General features: G+C 39.3%; 1 protein-coding gene across 3 annotated transcripts in view; it reads left to right on the plus strand.

Annotated features, from left to right (window-relative positions):
- Window positions 1-20,871, plus strand: part of AGL (amylo-alpha-1,6-glucosidase and 4-alpha-glucanotransferase) — an 81,603-nt gene that overhangs the window by 48,067 nt on the left and 12,665 nt on the right. For all 3 annotated transcript variants that reach the window (XM_075558752.1, XM_075558769.1, XM_075558761.1), the window contains exons 21-27: window positions 3,676-3,806; window positions 5,971-6,107; window positions 6,360-6,493; window positions 7,115-7,290; window positions 9,062-9,164; window positions 10,096-10,321; window positions 13,252-13,363. In XM_075558752.1, the coding sequence (XP_075414867.1) occupies window positions 3,676-3,806; window positions 5,971-6,107; window positions 6,360-6,493; window positions 7,115-7,290; window positions 9,062-9,164; window positions 10,096-10,321; window positions 13,252-13,363 (1,019 nt within the window). The remainder of the gene's footprint in view (window positions 1-3,675; window positions 3,807-5,970; window positions 6,108-6,359; window positions 6,494-7,114; window positions 7,291-9,061; window positions 9,165-10,095; window positions 10,322-13,251; window positions 13,364-20,871) is intronic.

The raw sequence follows: 20,871 nt of genomic DNA on the forward strand, positions 1-20,871 counted from the left end.
TTGTCACTTTAAAACATTGCTGCCACTGGTCTGATTGGAGTTTCAAGGTCACGTTCTTGAGAACTGTGGCATACGTTCCTGCTCTAACACACAGAGGGTCTCCGTGAGTCAGGATCAATGGGTTGACATCTGGTTTGGTTTTACATGAACTCAGTGTGGCTCAAGGTAGCAGCATCTATTTTTTAGTATTTTATACTGTTGCTATTTCTTTCTTGTGTGTGCTATCATACATGTTCTTATATTCTCTTTTTCTATGTGTATATATATGCATGTATTCACACATGTAGGCTTCAAGAAGTTCATGGAAAAATAGATTTTAAAGATAATGAAAAATTTCCACAAACTTTTGGTTTTTGTGTGTGTATTTCCCCTTCACTTTTTTTAACTCAAACAGCTTTAAAATGGGTCAAAAGGGAGATCAAATGATAAGACACTATGTTTTTGACCTATGTCTGCCGTAGTCTTTGTCTGATAAAAAGCTATTCACTTCCTGCAACTGTGATCACAGGGGAGTCACCAGAGACTTAACCCATGTGTGGATCCTGCAAATGCACTTTGGGCTTCCACTGTCCTTTCCATGACCCTTTGAAGCTCTCTCATCTACATTCTCTCCACATACACCACACATCCACTCACTCTCTTTTTTCTTGAGCTGTGTGAAACTGTTATATAAACTATACCCTACACCATATCATGGCTTCTTGTCAACTTAGTATGCTATTTCATGGATATACCTGTACCATAATTTACTCAGTTGGCTCCCAGTTTTAGACATTAGATTGCCACTCGTCATTCCTTATTAGGGTAGCTATGAGCCACAGTCCACTCAATAGCAGGAAGTTATGTGTATGTCTTTGTAGTCATAATTGCATAAATTTTTAATTATTCCCTTGCTAAATGGTACTACCTCTTATGAGTCTTGAAGTTTAGACCAGAGTTTAACTTTAGCGTCACCACTATATCAGTATAATGCTGAACAAGTTATTTAGACTTTTTCATCTCAGTTTCCCTATCTGTGAAACGAGACTCTCATATCTACCTCTCCAGGTTTTGTAAGAATAATTAGTATAATTGTTATAAAACACATAACAAAATGCCTGACAGAGAGTAAGAACTCACTCTGCTTATTATCAATACCAGGATGAATTTTCAGATATTGATGTAAATGCATATATTTGAGTCTTTTATAACATGTACCAAATTTTATAAGAAAGCTGTGTCAATGACTATGCTGATTAATACTCTTATGTGAAAATATCCATTTCACTTTGGGGCCAGGGCGTGGTGCCCCAACAGACTGGACTGGAAAACACTCCTAAAGGCCAACAAACGATCCTTGAACTAACTACAAGCTTTTCTTTCTTGATGTGCTTTGTTTTTATTTGTCAGTGGTTTGTTGTTGTTGTTTTGTTGTATACTGTTGCTTTGCTTCCTCTGTCTTGTTTTTGTGCATGTTATTATCTCCACAGGTCTGTCTAAATAAGACAGACTGGATGAACTATCTGGAGGAAAAACAACGGGACCGACAGTTCCGGGAGGACTTGGGATAGGGGGAGGTGGGGGATAAGGAAGTGGTGTTAACTAACCCAGGGACAAGGGAATAACATGGGATCCAAATTGGTGGTGAGGTGGGAGTGGCAGGCCTGCTAGGGAATGATCGAGGGTTAGGTAACATAAAGGAGGTATAACTGTAACCCAGTGGGAATGGAGCATGATAGAGGGCCAGGAGGAAAGTCAAGGGAAATAGAGGAAAGAGCTAGGAGGCAAAGGGCATTTACAGAGGTCTAGACAAAGACATGTACATGCAAATATATAGATGAGGATGGGGAAATAGATCTATGTGTCTATATTTATAGGTTTAGTATTAAGGTGGTGGAAGGACCTTGGGCCTCTACTCAAGCACTCCCTCAATGCATGAATACTTTCTTCTATTAAATTGGCATTCTATGATGCTCACCCTCCCGACACAACTGCTGAAGCCAAAGCGGGTGAACAAGTAAATGTGGCGAAGAAAGCTGATGGTGCTCGGCTATCAAAAGAGATAGTGTCTGGGGTCTTAAAGGGTTGAACAAGCGGCCATCTAGCTCAGAAGCAACAAAGCCCACATGGAAGAAGCACACCAGCCTCTGCGATCACGAGGTGTTGAAGGGATCAGGTATCATCAACAACAAAAATATCTTACCATAGTGAATGAAGGGGGAAGTGCAGAGTGGAGACCCAAGGCCCATTTGTCGGCCACCAGAGATCCCCTTGAGATGGGTCTAGGGAGGAGATGAGTCAGTTAGGGTGCGATGTAGCACCAATGAAGAATACAGCTTTCCCCCAGTTACTAAATGCTTCCTCCCCCCCCCCCCCCAACTACCATGATCCGAATTCTACCTTGCAAATCTGGATAGAGCAGAGGTTGTACACTGGTACATATAGGAGTTGGAGGCACAGGGAATCCAGGGTGGATGATACCTTCAAGACCAGGGTGTGAGGGGCAATACTGGGAGAGTAGAGGGTGAGTGGGTTGGCAAGGGCAACCGATTACAAGGATCTACATGTGACCTCCTCCCTGGGGTACGGACAACAGAAAAGTGGGTGAAGGGAGACGCTGGATAGGGCAAGATATGACAAAATAATAATTTACAAATTATCAAGGGCTCATGAGGTAGGGGGGAGCAGGGAGGGAAGGGAAAAAAGAGGACCTGATGCAAAGGGCTTAAGTGGAGAGCAAATGCTTTGAAAATGATTAGGGTAAAGAATGTACAGATGTGAAACAACTTCTCATATTCATTTACTTTAGTTAAGCTAAATGATTTCTATGTTCATTGGCCATTTACATTCAGTGAAAATCACTTTATGTATTATAACCCATTTTTATTATGTTCTATATTCCTTTGTTTTATAAGAACTTTTATAATTAAGAGTATTGATTCTTTGTTGTGTATCTTAAGTATTTTCTAATTTGGCATATAAATCCAAATTGTCTGATAGGCTAGAGCTGTGGTGCTCAACCTTCCTAATGCCGTGACCCTTTAATACAGTTCCTCATGTTGTGGTGACCCCCCCCAACCATAAAATTATTTTTGTTTCTACTTCATAACTGTAATTTTGATACTGTTATGAATTGGATGACCCCTGTGAAATGGTTGTTTGGCCCCCAAAGGGGTAGCAACCCACAGGTTGAGAACCACTGGGGTAGAGGCTATCTAGTAATTCACACTAGTGCATTACAATTGTTCTGTGAAGGACACAGGTTGTGTGGGGCCAGTTGCACAAATACTTTTTTTCCTGTTGCTATTGTGGGGTGTTTACTTTTCCAATATATCCTAATAAATAATGTCAAAGCCCTTGATTATTTCCTTGATTTGAGAGTGTCACTGCTAACTAAATTTTAGCATGTTTGGCCCAACAGGTTTTCATGATATATGTTGTTTACATTGTATACTATAATGCTGAGCCTCTAACACATACTAAGGTATTGCCTTGTTATAAATTCAGTTTCTTTTTTTTTCGTGGACAGCAAGCAAAATTTTATAGACTTTCCTTTACAGGGGTATGTCTTAAGCTTTCCAAAGAATTAATACAATACATGTATGGAGAAAAAAGTAATGAAGATACTAACATTTGCATATGATACTTTTTCAATATAATACTGAATCAGTTGCCTTTTCCTTTTTTGATTCTTAGCATTGCCTCCAAATTAACTTTGGCTGAGCTCAATCAGTTACTGTACAGATGTGAATCAGAAGAACAAGAAGATGGTGGCGGGTGCTATGACATACCAAAGTGGTCACCCCTTAAATATGCGGGTCTTCAAGGTAGGTACACTTAGATAATTCCGGTTTTTGCTTTGCTTTTAGGGTATAAGATTTTTTTTTAAATTTTTAACGTAAAAGCATAAGCTCAAACAAAATGTATGGGCTCAGAGTTCAACTACTGAGGTCAAATTATGGCTACCTATTGACTGATTGACCTTTGACATGGAACTTTTCATTGCCCCTGTTTCTGCATCTCTACACTGAATAATTTTTTTGTGAGGAGTAAATTACAGAATTCATGTACAAGACCAAAACCTTAATTCAACAGAAAGTTATCAATCAGTAAATGTTCACTCCTAAACTCACTGCCATGCAGTCATGCTGATTCACAGAGCCCCTTATAGGACAGGGTAGAGCTGCCCCTGTCAGTTTCCGAGACTGTTCACCAGAGTGGAAAGCCCTATCCCTTGGAGGCCGGTGGTTTCAAACTTCTGCCCTTGAAGTTAGCAGCTCAGAGCACAAGCACTACACCACTACACCACTACACCACCAAGGTCTAGCTTTGTATTATTCCTTGATGCCATTCATATATAGCTCCTTAAATATACTTTGACCTTAATATTTTATTCATGTGATTTATACCATAAAAGAAAAATGATAGACTTAATTGGGCCACAATAGGATTAGTCATGAATATAATCCATCCATTTTCCTTTTTCATCTAGCTGAGAAGATTTTTTTCTTGACATACTGGTCTTATCTTACAAAGAGAGTTTGTAGCAAAATCATATACATCTAGAGTTATTGTTGGAACCAAATATTTAACTTTATTTAATCCACAGATCCTGAATTTATTTGGCCTACCACCACATTTTCAGAAAAAAAATAAAAATTACTCTCCAGCAATTAAAAACTTTTGTACCATAGCTCATAATCCAGGATAAAGTATAGGTATCTGCTTTTGGAATGCCCCATTCCCCCAAGGGGAATCACAGATTTTGGGAAACAGATGATTTAATCCATCTGGTTGGTAATATTTTCTGTGCTCTCTATGTAGGGATTCTGTTTTATCACACCTATATCCCTGGTCCATGTTTTCTCACATATCACATCTCTTTTCAACCCCTTATTTTTTTGTCCATTTAACCCATTTTTAAGGACTGTTTAGTTTCCCTTCTTAGTCTTCCACAAAGCTGTCCATAACCATTTCTTTCCTATGCCTCCTAATTTATCCTTAGAATGCATTGTCTTATTTTGGTCGTGTGTGTGTGTGTAGTGTTATTATTATAGCTAAGAAGCAGGATTTAGAACCAGCTTCCCTGGTTGCACTGAAATGTACAAATATTACCTTGGTGTAACTAATTTTTGTGCCTCCGTTTTCTCATCTGTGAAGTGGGAGTAACAATAGTATTTACCTTAAAGTATGACATGGAAAGCAGTTAGCCCACACCTAGTACAGTGCAGGATGGCATTTCAAACCCACTCGGCAGTTCCATCAGAGAACGACCCGGCAGTCGGCTCCCATAAAGACGGCAGCCAAGACGGTCCTTACTCAATGCGCTGTTCTAGTCTCGACTGTCGAGTTACTGGGAGTTAAAAACAACTCGGTGGCAACCAGCAGCAGTTCATAAAACTCCATTAAGTAGATTGTAAATTTATTGCCATAGAAGAATGTAGGTGTTCTCTTTTTTGGTTATTGCTTTTTTTAGTAGCTTTTATATCTCTTATGAAATTAAGAATCAAAAACTCAGTATTTATTATTTTCTTGTACTTCTTGAATTTTTTCCTTAAAGAAGCCTCATTTTCTACACAAAATGTACAATTTGTGTGTAATAAGTGTCTGTGTTACTGGCTTACGCTAGTATCTACTTTACTTCCACTCCCAGCTGTTGACCTTCTGCTTGATTGAAAAGACCACACTTTGGATTGAGCAGCTCTTTTATGATCAAACTATTGAATTGTATCATATGTAAATTATGTCCATTAAAATATATGTGAAAAAATATGTCCAAAAAAAAGAGACCACATTTCTGTGAGCACTTTTTCTGGCCTTTTTTCTCTTTCTTAATGTTAAGCCTAGTTCCATATCCATTTTTTCTACCCTTTTCATGGATGACTAAACCATCCTTCCTAAGGATAATTGCCCTTAACTGATTTGGGGTTGGGATATGAAAGCCAATTACCTATGATAATAATACAGCGTAATATTTCTCTGAATTTTTAGGGTTGATGTCTGTATTAGCGGAAATAAGACCCAAGAATGACTTGGGGCATCCTTTTTGTGAGAACTTAAGATCTGGAGACTGGATGATAGACTATGTTAGTAACCGGCTCATTTCACGATCTGGAACTGTTGCTGAAGTAAGTAAGGCTATATTTTAGTCTACACCTGCCCCACCACCACCACGCACACAAAAAAACTAAGGCACAACCATGTTTTATGTAATATCTACATTGTCTTCTAACCAGGTACATTTCCTCCACTCAGCATCTCTTGGTTCTAATGGAGATCTGGTTGATTACTCAATTAAAATTACATATTTTGATCTACCTCTTAAAACATACCAACCAGTAAACATACCAAATGAACTGTATAAATTATTTTTATGACAGGTTGGTAAATGGTTGGGGGCTATGTTCTTCTACCTGAAGCAGATTCCACGTTACCTTATCCCATGTTACTTCGATGCTATATTAATTGGTGCATACACCACTCTTCTGGACGTCGCATGGAAGCAGATGTCAAGGTAGATCCTATAAAATTTGAGTAAATAGGCAAGTGTGTGTAGAAACCATATGTGGAATCACTTTATATGTTCTCTTAAAAGACTGAAACATGAGCAGTTGACATAGAATCATAGAGCTGAGAAAATATGTAAGTAGATGCAAAACTAAACTTATGTATTAAAATCTGTCTTTAAAAGCTGATGAGAAAATTAAATTGTTTTATAGTATTTGTTTCTATTTATTCATTGACATAAGTTCATTGATGTAATTTTTCTAACTTTCCAATAGTTAAAGAATATATTGCTAATTGTTTATGAATGAAATTGAACTTAATCACTTTTTCCTAACATCGAATTATAAATTGAATTGTGCTAGTGAAGAGCCACCAATTGACTTGTGCATAATTTCAGAAACTCCAGCTTTCCCATTGATTTCATAGCAGACCTTGGGCTTAAAGCCCCAAATACTGGGTGAAATGAAAGCAGTTCTGAAATCTAACCACACTGAAAAAGGCATTTGTTCATTATTATTCTCAGTGTTTCACATTTGTATAGAAAGGTTATTTGAAGGGAAGAAACAAAGTAAGTATTGCTGAGTTATTGTATTTTAAAATATTTTGAGCCCCATCACTTTTGCTGCAGCTTTGTGCAGAACGGGTCGACCTTTGTGAAACACCTTGCGCTGGGTTCGGTTCAGATGTGTGGAGTAGGAAAGTTCCCTTGCCTCCCACTTCTTTCGCCGTCGCTTACTGATGTGCCCTACAGAGTAAACGAGGCCACAAAAGACAAGGAGCAATGCTGTGTCTCGCTAGCTGCAGGTAAGAACTTACACGTCGCTTCAATTCGTGGGTAAGTACTACTTGAAGGGAGGAAGAAAGTTTTCTTTCATGGGAAAGCGATTATCAAAAGTAAAAATCTGTTATCCAAGATTTTATATCACTACTTAGTAAAATTTCATTGCTATCCATGACTAATAATAACAATACTTAATATTTAATTAGCGAGTGTTGCAAATGACTCTATGGCAGTGGGGTTTTCATAGCTGGTTAGTCCTTTTTTATTCCTGCAGATTATTTCTGGGTTTTTTCTAACTCTTGGCATTTTGTATTTTCCTGTCAGATTCTCTATTGTTTGAATGCCATTTTTCCAGTATTATATTTCTTCTTCAATTAAAAAAATAACCTGAGCTTGTGTTTTTTTTTATGAGAACCTGTTGTATAGGTTTTGTGTACAAATCACAAAACACAAAGCAAATGTTGGGTTTTTTTATTATAACTTGCTAACTGCAGTCAAATACTGTTAAGTATGTTTAGTAAATTGACATATTTTCCTGCAAGTGATTTTAAATCTGAATCAAGTAACAAAGCTTAGGAAGAAAAACAGGTGCTGAAAAACAAGTGTGTTTGATTTTTGATTGGAAGCCACAGAAATTTAGAACTTTCCGACCTTCCGGGAAAAATAAATTACACGGTGAAAGTGATAGTTTACCCTGTTATCCATAACTTGTCACCTGCCTATCCCATTAAAAAATAAAGAAAAAAGTTTAATAATGAGTAGCAATTTTTTAAAAATTATCTTTTTATTCACATTTGTATGAACTGTCTAGAGGTTTTAACTCTATAATTGTATTTCAGATTTTTACTTCATTGTTGGAGCTTCTTCTGGTCTATGAATCTATGCAGTTTATGAAAGTGGTTCATGAAACCATTGAGGGGAAATAAATACAAAGAATTTGATCTTAAAGCCTACTTTTGAGAAACCTGTTACAAAGTAGCAATCTCAACTTTTGATATTGCTCAAAAATTGCAACTATTGCAATTGTTAAGTACTCACAAAATATGCACATTTATCAATAAGTGACATATTGATCTAAGTTATGATACCTAGCATAATTACATATCAAATGCAAGGTAAAACAAAAATACAAACTGAAGAAATTAGATGATAAATCAGTATAAACAAGTTCTGTCTTTCTCTTTTAGCATCCCAAGGGAATTTTTTTTTTATTTTGTGTACTTACGTCTAGAAGAAAACAGAACTGTACTCAGATTTGAAGATCATTATTTGCATTATTTCAACATTGTGTACTGAGATTATTTGTGTATTAAATATTTGGTCTGTGGTTTTAATCTGTAAATAATAATTTATTAAAAGAAAGTATATTTGTTTAGTCTTCCACATATATATCAACTCAGCAAAACATTTTCTCTCTAGTACTGGCTCTTTATCTCTTTTGAGTCATTGGTTCATAAGGGAGGGAGAGTGGGGAAGGAGGGGAAAAACTTGGGAGCTGATACCAAAGGCTCAGGTAGAAGGAAAATGTTTTGAGAATGATGATGGCAACAGACGTTCAAGTGTGATTGACACAATGGATGGATGTATGAATTCTGATAAGAGTTATATCAGCACCCAATAAAATGATTTAAATATTAAGAAAAGAAACTGAACAAGGTATAGAACGACATTCCACCAAAATGGACATTCTGTGTAAACATGCATTCTGCCCCTTACTGCAGACGGATTTGTAGTCATGAGGTTCAGAGATTTGTCTGTATTATCAAGATTGTGCATTGATGTATTTTCTGGCAGGCTTACCTCACTTTTCGTCTGGCATTTTCCGCTGCTGGGGAAGGGACACTTTCATTGCTCTTCGAGGTCTGCTGCTGATTACTGGACGCTATGTAGAGGCCAGGTAGGGGAACCCCAAAGAATTGTAGTGTAAATGTGTCTTATTTTCTCTTCCAACCTCTTCATAGTGTTGCTGTCATAAAAGGTGGATTCCCCTTGATAATTTTTGTTTTTAATGTTCATTTAGTAGAATTTCAAAGAAGTAATTCAAAAATTTGAAACTCTTTTGGTTATTAAATTCTAGTCCTGCATGTCCTAGGTCATGTTATCGTCTATTTTGCAATTTCACTCAATAGAGTTAGACTTTTCATCATGTTACGAACATCACTCACTGAAGCAGTAACATTCCTATGCCTGTGTCCTGGGAAAGCTACAGTAATTAATCTCTGGTTTTCCTTTATTGGTCGCCAGACCTTAAATCCTCCAGTGTTAGGCTTTCTGCATTTAGAATGGCCTATGCCCAAGTCATACGACTTAATTTATCACAGGTAGCAAAGAAAAGCTGTCCAGCAGTGCTACTCAGAGTGTGCTTATTCAGAGAACACCAGGTGCTCCTCACCTGGCAGCTTGTAAGAAATACCTAGTCCAGCCCATCTCTTCACAGAGAAAACACTATGCCAGAGGAAGGAAGCCACCCAGCTAGCTAGAGGAAAAGGTGAGGGCAAGAAACTTTCCATTCGATGTCCTATAGTCTCATATTGTTAGGACGTTCTCCACTGAAATATAAACGAGGACAGGGGAGAAGATACATAAAAATAATAGCAGTTCAAATTCACCAGCTGCCACAGGAGAAAGGTGAGGTTGTGTCCTCCCATAGCAATTTAGTCTCATCTCAGAAATCCCATTCAACAGTTGTACTCCATCCTGTGGGCTCACTGTGAGTCAGATTCCTCGCAGTAGCAGTGGGTTTTCGGTCAGAAGTGTCTAATTTTTGTGTTCAGTTTTATAAGTAGTTATTTTCCTTCTGAATGAGTCACTGAATTCTTTTGTTTTAGGAACATTATTTTAGCATTTGCTGGTACCCTGAGACACGGTCTTATTCCTAACCTCCTTGGTGAAGGAACTCATGCCAGATACAATTGCCGGGATGCTGTGTGGTGGTGGCTGCAGTGTATCCAAGATTACTGTAAAATAGCTCCAAATGGGACGGACATTCTCAAGTGCCCAGTTGCAAGAATGTATCCCACGGATGATTCTGCTCCTTTGTCTGCTGGCACGCTGGTAAAGATCATTTCTTAAATAATGTCTCCCTGAAAAAAGACAAGTGATTTTTTTCTTTCTTATATAAATTCATGAAATAGCATTTATCGGGTTTATATTGATACCAGGTGATTTTTGTTTGACGCAGCTACTACACAGGTTTTCAGCAAAGATGGAGGAAGACATTAAAGGTGAAAAGGAAAACAAATAAGGTGAACTAAGTCAAAGTTTAGTGCATGCTGCTCAATTTAGTTTAATTTTACATGCAGGGCACCTGAAAGGTAGTGAGAGATTGTGGAAAGGCTGAACCAGGTTGTGGAAGGCCTTAGCTACCTGCCCAGAGTTTAAGTTATGAACAGTAAAGAATGAATAAACATTTTGAGCACTTTTCCCCAGCCAAGCAAGTGTGATATTTTTGTAGGTTTTCCACTTAAGGTGTGCCTTTATGTAACAGTAGGGATTGTTAAGCAGTTTATATTTGTGGGGCTAGTATATATTTGTGTTCCCATGATGTTTGTATCATGAAATAGTCAAAAAACAGACTTTAGAATTATTTACCCATGCTTGACACAGTGGATGGATATACAGATTGTTATGAGTTTTAGGAGCCTCCCCAAAATTATTTTTTTTAAAAAAAGAAGAGGACAGTAAGGCAGTGTGCAGTTAAGTGGCTAGGCCAGCATTACATGGCTCATAAATACTCATCCTAGAATTAAAACTCTGGCCCTCGGACTCCAGAGCTAGCGTTTTAGCCAGCAAAGGGTAGGGCCTAAAGGGAAAATGGAGATTCAAGTTAGCTTTTGTAGTATTTTTTATTATTATATTTAAGTATTCACAATGAGGTATCACTAGTGGGGCTTTTAGCAATTTGTACTTCCCACTATCAAGTATACCCATTTGAAAATGTAAGTGAAAAAATAGAATTTAAATAAAATTACTTTGAAGATGTGGAAAAGAAATATTTACCTATCTTTTGTTACCGACTGACAGATTTCAATTATATGAATATAGGGTCATTTTTTAAGCAGGTGTTTTTTTGCACAGAGCTGATTTCTGTTTGCTAGGGAAAAAATCTCAGCATTATAGAAAAACTTTATAACTTTTATAAATACTCATAGAATTTTTTTAAATTATTATGAAGTAGGTGGGGGTTTTGTATTCAGCTCATGGTTCTTGTAGTCAACAACATAAACGACTAGTGAACCCTCCCAGTAGCTTGGCCGGACCCCTTTTTGGGTGTGTCCATCTCTGAACAGGATACTGCCTTTCACCTCACCTAGCTAACAGCTATCCAGCCCGGCGCTGCTTACTACTCCTTCCCATCAAAGTTTTATTTCTTTTTGTATGAAAAGCTTTATCTTGATTTTACTAATAGAATGTTTATGATAGACTTGATTTCACTAAAAAAAATTTTAAGGAAGCATAATAAACATATAAGGACTCCAAGCATTTATTTTTATATATAATATTCTTTACCAATTTTAGAAAATTAATTTAGATATTTCCTAATATGTTGTCCTGGGTATCACATTTATTCTTTTTTTAATTAAATACTTTTATTGGGGGCTCTTACATCTTTTATCACAATCCATACATTCATCCAGTGTGTCAAGCACTTTTGTACATATGCTGCCATCATCTTTTCCAAGCATTCTCTTCCCACTTGAACCCCTGATATCAGTTCCCCCTTTCTTCCTCCTCCCTCCCCTGCCCACCTTCCCTCAAAAACCCTTGATAAGTTATAGATTATAATTTTCATATCTTACATCGTCCTCCATTGCCCCTCACCCACTTTTCTGTTGTTCATCTGCCTGAGAGGGGCTTTTAGTTAATCCTTGTGATCCATTCCCCTTTCTCCTCCCACCCTCCCCTAATCCTCCTTGAATCTCTACTCTCATTGTTGGTCTTGCGGGGGGGTGGGGGGGGTGGGGTGGGGGGGGGGTTATCTATCCTGGATTCCCTGTGTTGCAGGCTCTTATCTGTAGTAGTGTGCTTTTTCTGGTCTAATATGATTTATTAGGTAAAATTGAGGTCATGATAGTGGGGGGAAGGAAGCACCAAAGAACTAGAGGAAAGTTGTATGTTTCATCAGTGCTATAGTATACCCTGACTGGCTCATTTCTTCCCTGTGACCACTCTCTAGGGGGATGTCCAATTGTCTGCAGATGGGCATTGGGCCTCCACTCCATGCCTCCACCCAACCCAATTCACATTGGGTATGATTTTATTCTGGGTCTTAGATACCTGGTACCTGATCCCATCGACACCTCATGATCAACAGGCTAGTGTGCTTCTTCCATGTGGGTTTTGTTGCTTCTCAGGTAGATGGCCGCTTGCTTATCTTTAAGCCTTTAAGATGCTATATATTTCGATAACTGGGCACCATTAACTTTCTTCACCCCATTTACTTATGCACCCATTTTGTCTTCTGTGATTGGGTCCACAAGTTGAACATCACAGAATGCTGCATTGTTAGAATAAAGTGTTCTTGTGTTGAGGAAGTACTTGAGTCGAGGCTCAATGTCCATCTGCTACCTTAATTCTTAAAATATAGATATGAGTACATAGTTTTCTTTCCCTCTCTTTATATATATATATATATATATACACACACACACACATATGTACACGCCTGTATTTAGGCCTCAATAAATTTGCCTCCTGGTTCTTTCCTCTATTTCCTTTTACGTTCCTCTTGTCCCACCATCATGTCCGGCCTTCATTCTGGTTTAGAAATTCCTTACTGCTACATTGCCCTTGATTAAGCCTCACTAGGCATCCTACACCCTTCTCTCCATTGATTTTAGTTCACTTGTTGTTCCAGCCCTGATCCTCATTTCGACCATCAAAATGAAATATTTGTTTTCACATGACCACAGTTGGGGGATTTGAGGGAATAGGAGGAAAAACATGCAATTTTAACAGAATAACTTGCATTATGTCTCCAACAGGATCAGCCATTGTTTGAAGTAATACAGGAAGCTATGCAAAGACACATGCAAGGCATACAATTCCGTGAGAGAAATGCTGGCCCACAGATAGATCGAAACATGAAAGATGAAGGTACACAGCTCTGGCTAAAGATTGACTGATGGGGTGAAATTCAATGTGGTAATCATTCATTTGACAAATATTGGGAAACTTCAGTATGTGTTCACAAAAAAGGCTAACATAGCTCCGGTTTTTATTTTTAGAGGAAAGGGAACATATTCTATTGTTTAGCAGCCAACTTGAAAGGTACTTCTGAAGGTTCCATGCATATCCTCCTATGGTGTTCCCAGTTAACATTCCCAAGAACTGAAGCTGACTAGCCTGCCCAGAGTCACACAGCTATTAAGTGATGGACCTAGGATTGGGCCCAGGGGTCTGTCTCAGGAGCCTAGACTCTTATGAAATACTTTCTTTGTTAAAAGGTTTATTTGTAGAAAAAGATAAAACCAATATGTTCCTTTTTTACCCAAAACGGGTAAGTTGTAATATGTTACCTGTGTGGTCCCTTTCTCACCAGAATGTGCATCATGACACAGATAAACTTCTTAAATCTCTTTTTTTTTTAAGTTTTATTGGCACTTAATCCACATATCACACAATTCAATGGTTCGGTCATATCGAGAAGAGTTATACAATCATTACTACAAGCACTTTTAGAACATTTTATGCCCCCCCATGGTTAAATCACCTTTAAAATGAGTTGTGTAATCACCCTCAGTTCTGCGAGTGCTCCCTCCCCACTTCCATCGCTGTTGAGTTAATCATGTTCCTCATCTGATGGTCCACAGCATCAATAGCCAACGCAAGACTGTTAATGATTCATTTCATTGTGTTTCTCATTCACCTCAGAGAGCCATCCCAGGGGGTGTTGTTTGTTTATTTATGTATCATTTGTTTATTGATTTATAAAGCATATGGTGCTTTGTGTGCATTTAGATGTTAAGTTTTTCATTTTAAAAGAATTTGAGTAAAAAGAACTGAAGACTCACAGGCAGTTTCAAAAATGATACACAGGAGGGTGCTATAAACCCTCTCCTTGCCTTCCCCCAATTGGGACATGTTTTATAACTGTAGTTTGATATCAAAATCAGGAAAAAGTAATTGATGAAATGTGGGAGACGAGCCTCCACAACTGAATGGGTGCTAGGGACTGGTTGTGTAATTGAAGGGTAAATACCTTTAAAAAGGTATGCAAGGGCTCACCTCTTTCAGGAAGACTGGGACTAGGGAGTGAGTGAATGTATTCTCGTGACAGGCTTACATCATCTTGGGCTAGCAAGCTACGTCGCACACATACGGAGCAGGAAGGGTTGTATTGGAAGCATACATGTAGCAGGAAGGGGATGTGCTAGAGGCATACACGTCACTGGAAGGCACGTAACGAGCCTGATGGCTCTGACTTGACCTTAAGTGTCCCTGAGCTCTTCTCCTGGGTAGCAATCTGTGATCGCTATCAGAAGGAGTGGGCCCTACTCAGGGTGGGGTCTGGTCACTCTTGAGGGCTGAACCTTTCAGGCAGCTAGCCTTCAACAGTTGACTGCAAGCGTCTAGTCACAGTCATGTGCTGGCAAGCGGCTCAGTAAAACTGGCATCGTTGCGGGGAACATTGTGGGACCGACTTTTACTTAGAGACTGTGACTGCCATGTTTCTCCAACTCATATCTCTGAAGGCCTTCCTCCACCAGAGTCTGCCTCCCAGACTTCTTCAATAGGAACTTAGAGAAATTGTCCACGCGCATGCTCTTCCCGGTTCTCAGTATCCCACAGTAGAATAGCGTTATCTAGACTATAAACCTTACTCCTTTTCACCAGTTCTTGCCGTTTGATCCGTATATGTTAGTGCTGTTAGGTGCTTTCGGGTCATTCCTGACCCCCAGTGACCTTATGCACAGCAGAGGGAAGCCCTGCCTGGTCCTCCGCCACCCTCACAATTGTTCCTGTGCCTGAGCCCATTGTGGCAGCCACGGTGTCCATCACCTTATGATCCGTGTAACCACCCCTACAATCAAGAGACTGAGATGTTCTGTTAGCACAAAGAGCTCCTTAGTGCTTCCCTTTCCAGCCAAACCCCATCCCTCCACACAATCCTGTTCAACATTTCTTTCTTTCGTTCAGAGTTAATTCCCCAAGCCCAAGGTCCTCGTGTAGATTCTGACTCATGGCGGCCCATTGTAGGATTTGTGGAGCTGCGATCCTCATGGAGCGGTAGCCTCAGCGCATTCCTGTGGAACAGATGACGGGTTGAACCCTCACCCTGGTGGTCAGCAGCCAGGGATTACTCAGTAATGCCACCAGGGCTCCTTAATTAGCAAATTAGGTTCTCGTGTAATAATTGTTTTAATGATCATTTTATTGGGGCTCATACAGTTCTTATCACAATCCATACATACATCCATTGTACGTCAAGCACATTTGTACATTTGTTGCCATCATCATTCTCAAAACATTTGCTTTCTACTTGAGCCCTTGGTATCAGCTCCTCATTTTTTTTCATTTAATAATTTTATACTGCTTGTTCCATAACATTGGTTAAATTTTTCATAATACCCTTACCATCCTTATCTTTTTTTCTGGTAAATGTTGACCATTGGGTCTCATATAGTTAGTTACTCAAGGACACACAGAGTCATGGGTGATATTATTTTATAAACCAATATATTATTTGGTTGGAAGATGGCTTTCATTCCCATTTCTAGAGTATACTAGGGTGATAATCTCAAGGCTTACTCCAGTCTTTCTTATTCTAGTAAATCTGGACTTTTTTTTTCAGGAATTTTAATTTTTTAATATTTTCTCATCTTCTATCCAGGACCTCCTATTATTTCCCAGTCAGAGTGGTTGGTAAGCAGGTCGCTTCTAGTTCCTATGTCTCAGGCTCAATGAGGCTGTTGGTTCATGTAGGCTCTTTCCTGTGGACTGTTTTATTCTTTGAGTTTCTATTTCTTTTATTATGTTTTGTTCCAGACAAGTAGTGGGCAATGGTTTTTTCTTTGATGGCCAGTTCCAACCTTTTAAGACCCCGTATAAACCACGAGGATGCAGAGCATTATCTTTATGAACTATGTTATTCCACCTCACTAAGCTGTCCCATGATACTGTGGTACCAAGCTCTCAAGTCCAAAGAAGCAATCCCCTAAGAGGTTTGGTTATGTCTGGGTAGTAGCCAAAACTGTGCCCTCTATGTTATAGACAGGAATATACAAGGTACCCCACCAATCAAAAAGCAGTAACAGAAAGCTTTGCTGGGCAGAGCTTTCATAGTAGGCATTTTTCCCCACTAGGCAAGCATCAAACAACTCACTCTGAGTTAGTGCACCACTGGTGTCGCCTGGGAAGGTCCTCTCTAGTCATAGTGAATTTTTTGTAACAGCAGTTTCACTCAAACCTCTTTTGGGGGGATGACCTATTTAAGAGAACAGCATGCAGCTGCAAAATTGTGTTTCCTGCTCTGGAGAAATGCCATAGAAACTGTTGTGATGTTGAACATAGCTTACAAGGACAACACTATGGGAAAAACTCAAGTGCATAAGTGGTTTCCTCATTTCAGAAAAGGTGAAATGTTTCTTGATGACAAACCTCATTCTAGACGTCTGTCAACATCCCAAACGGACGACAATGTTGACAAAATCCATGCACTTGTGCTCGAAGACCAACAGAGGGGAAGTTATCTGGACTATTTTGGAGCTTGGTTCAGAGAATTTTTGCCAATGAGAAGGGTCGCTACGAAATGCGTGTCTCAGGTTCTGACTAACCAGCAAAGAGAGTGTCTACTGGAAACATGCCATCCTTTGAAAGAATAGTTCCGAAGCAACCCAAACTTTTTCCCCAAGGCCGTTACTGGTGATGAGACATGGTGCTGTTCTTATGACTCCTGAAGGCAAACATTAATCAAGCCAGTGGAAGACAGCATCGTCACCTCATCCCCCAAACTGCTCATCAAGTGAAACCAAAGATCTAGATGATGCTCATCTGTTTTTGATGTGAGAGGGTTAGTTCATTTGGAGTTTGTTCCAGCAGATCAGACTGTTAATCAAACTTTCTATTTAGGGGTTCTGAAAAGATAGCATAACAGTGTGTGGCCAAGAAGGCTTGACTTATGGCAGATGGGGGACAGGTTTTGCCACCACGACAATGCACCTGCTCACGCAACCATCTCAGTGCTCCGGTTTGCAGCAAAAACAGCATGCCTCTCTTGCCCCCACACACCTGACTCACCTGACCTCACTCTGTGTGACTCCTTTTTGCTTCCTTGAATGAAGAGGGACATGAAAGGACAGTGATTTGATGAAGTAGAAGAGGTGAAAAAAATCGAGGGAGTGGCCATCCAAACAGATTAGTTTGAAAAATGTTTCCAAGAATGAAAGCACAGGTTTGAAAAATGAACCAAGTGTACTGGAGAGTATTTTGAAGGTGATAAGACTGGTTTGTAAAAAAATTTTTAAATAGGGGAGGCAGAGAGAGAGGGAAAAAAGAAAAGCTGATACCAAGGGTTCAGATAGAAAGTAAATCTTTAGAAAATGATGGCAACATATGTACAAATATGCTTGATAAAATTGGTGTATGGAATGTTATAAGAGCTGTAAGAGCCCCCAATAAAATGATTTTTAATTACAATATATAAATTTGAAATATTCCATTTGGGGGGAACCCCTTCATATATGCAATGCACATAAGCATGTATAGATATATGCCTACAACTAAACCTCTGTACACACAGCTATATTCTCACCTGCCGTGTGCACTTCTATTCACTCTCGGGCCTTCTAGTCAATGCCTACTCATAGAACCCCTTAGGATGGGCAGAACTGCCTCTGAGAGTTTCTGAGACTCCTCTTAATGGGGAGTAGAAAGCCCCATCTTTCTTCCATGCACATGTAAGGGGACTTCAAAAAGTTTCATGGTAGAATTCCATTACCTTTTCACCTACTTCTACAAACTTTGAAATTCCTTCATATATGCATATGGAACAACATATTTTTGTTATAATTATAAAATTGTGTATTATAATATCATTTATCAAAACCGTTCCTCGGTCCACATACTTTTTAGTGTCTTCATTTACCATGGGCAAGTTGTACAGACTTCACCCTTATTTGGTATTGACCTTTCCATCACCAAAAATAACAAGTCTACTGTTTAGAAAGTGATCCTCAGCCCCTCATCCTCGATCCCTGTTAACCATCAGGAATGTTGCTTTCTGTGTGTCTACCTTGTCTTGATTTTTCAAAGAAGTGAGATAGTATGATATATACCCTTTTGTTTCATACTTATTTTGCACAATGCCATCTCCAGATTTATCTTTGTTATGAGATGTTTCATGTACTCCTCCTTCTTTATAGTTGGGTAGTATTCATCTGTGTGTGTACTGCATTTTGTTTATCCTTTCATTGACTAATGGGCTCTTAATTTGTTTCCATATTTTTCCATTGTGGGACTACTGCATCATAAAGTATCTCTATTTCTTGCTTTTTAAAGAAGTGCCACACTGTTTTACATAGTGGTTGTATCATTTTACATTTCCACCAACAATAAGAGTTCCTGGCCCCTCACACCCTCCCCAACATTTTCTTCTTTCTCTGTTTTTCTTTTGTTGTGTTTTTAAATCATTGCCAGTTTTGCAAGGTTGAGATGATCTGTCATTTTTATTTGCATCTCTCTAATGCTTAATGATAGCGGTGGTGATAATTTCCTTTCTAAGAACTAATGCCAAACTAGTGTTAAGGAGTAAGGGATGGAAAAATCCCCAAACTCCAACTCTTGTAAGATGATAGTCTGCTCCCCTCCTCCCTTGAGTGTACCGGCATTTCTCTGGGTTCTGGGAATTGCTGCAGGTTCCCACAGAACTCATGCATGCTGGAGGAAATATCTCATGAGTTGGTGGATGCAGTTCAGGTCAGAGTCCAAAGGCCAGGCAAGGGTAAGCCAGATGCTCGTGCTAGAGGATGCCCTCCACTCACCTCCCTTGCTGTTCAATGGATTCATAGAGGGTGGCATTGCTGGGAATCCTATTCAAAATTCCTCATAGCTCAATCCTCGTAGTATCTTCCCTACCTTTTTACCAGACCTATGCAGGGAAAGAGAGAAAAGACAGGGCTTTCTACTCCAGTAGAGTGACAGTCTCAGAAACTCACAGGGACAGTCCTACCCTGTCCTATAGGCTTGTAAGAATTGGCTTTTACTCCATGGCAGTGAGTTTGCTCTGAGTATCGGGAAAGGTCTTTGGTGGGAGTTACATGGTGCAATCAAATTTCACCCAAATACAATAATCTAGTCTCCACCCTGGACTGTATTTATTTATGACCTGAAGCTTCTACCAAAATGTTTCCAATTAGCATTGGCCTCTGGGTTGTTGTTTGTTTTTTTTTTTTGGTGTGTGTATTATTTTCATTGTGGGCTCATGTTTTGTTTTGTTTTTGTTTTTTATCATTTTATTGAGGCTCTTACATCTCATTACAATGCATACATATATCCATGTGTCAATCACATTTGTACATATGTTGCAATCATTTTCAAAACATTTTCTTTCTACTTGTGCCCTTGGTCAGCTCCTCATATTTTTCCTCCCTCCCTCATGAGCCCTTGATAATTTATAAATTATTATTTTTCTCATGTCTCACACCAACTGCTGTCTCCCTTCACCCACTTTTCTATTGTCCATCCCCCTGGAAGGGGGTTATATGTATATCATTGTGATCAGTTCCCCCTTACTCCCCACATCTTCCCTTACCCTCCTGGTATAGCTAATCTCAGTATAGGTCCCAAGGGGTTTCTCTGTCCTGGATTCCCTGTGTTTCCAGCTCTTATCTGTACCCATGTACATGCTCTGTTCTAGCCAGTTTTGTAAGGTAGAATTGGGATCATGATAGTTAGGGGGAAAGAAGCATTAAAGAATTAGAGGAAAGTTGTGTGTTTCTTCGGTGCTCTATTGCACCCTGACTGGCACGTTTCTTCCTTGTGACTCTCTTGTAAAGGGATGTCCAATTGTCTATAGATGGGCTTTGGGTCTCCACTTTACCCTCCCCCTTATTCACATCAATATGATTTTTTGTTTTGTTTTGGGTCTTTGATGCCTGATACCTGATCCCATTGACACCTCATGATCACATTGGCTGGTATACTTCTTCCATGGGGGCTTTGTTGCTTCTCATCTAGATGGCTGCTTGTTTATCTTCAAGCCTTTAAGACCCCAGACTCTATATCTTTTTGATAGCCGGGCACCATCAGCTTTCTTCACGACATTTGCTTATGCGCCCCTTTTGTCTTCAGCTGTAGTGTCAGGGAAGGTGAGCATCACAGAGTGCCGGTTTAGTAGAGCAAAGTGTTCTTGCATTGAGGGACTACTTGAGTGAAGGCCCCGAAGCATTGGCCTCTTACGAATCTTAACCAGCCAGGCTTTTTCCCAGGCCACTCCAGAGTTTTCTTTCTCCTCTGAGCTGTAGCGTTACAATTGCTTATGTCTGTTATAAGTAACAGTAACTCAGATAAACCGAGAGGTGGTCCATGTGTACATATATATATGTATACCTCTGTATAATGACTTTTGCCTCCTAGTTCTTTCTTCTGTTTCCTTTTACTCTCCT

This window comes from Tenrec ecaudatus, chromosome 1 (assembly GCF_050624435.1).
Source record: "Tenrec ecaudatus isolate mTenEca1 chromosome 1, mTenEca1.hap1, whole genome shotgun sequence".
NCBI lineage: Eukaryota > Metazoa > Chordata > Mammalia > Afrosoricida > Tenrecidae > Tenrec > Tenrec ecaudatus.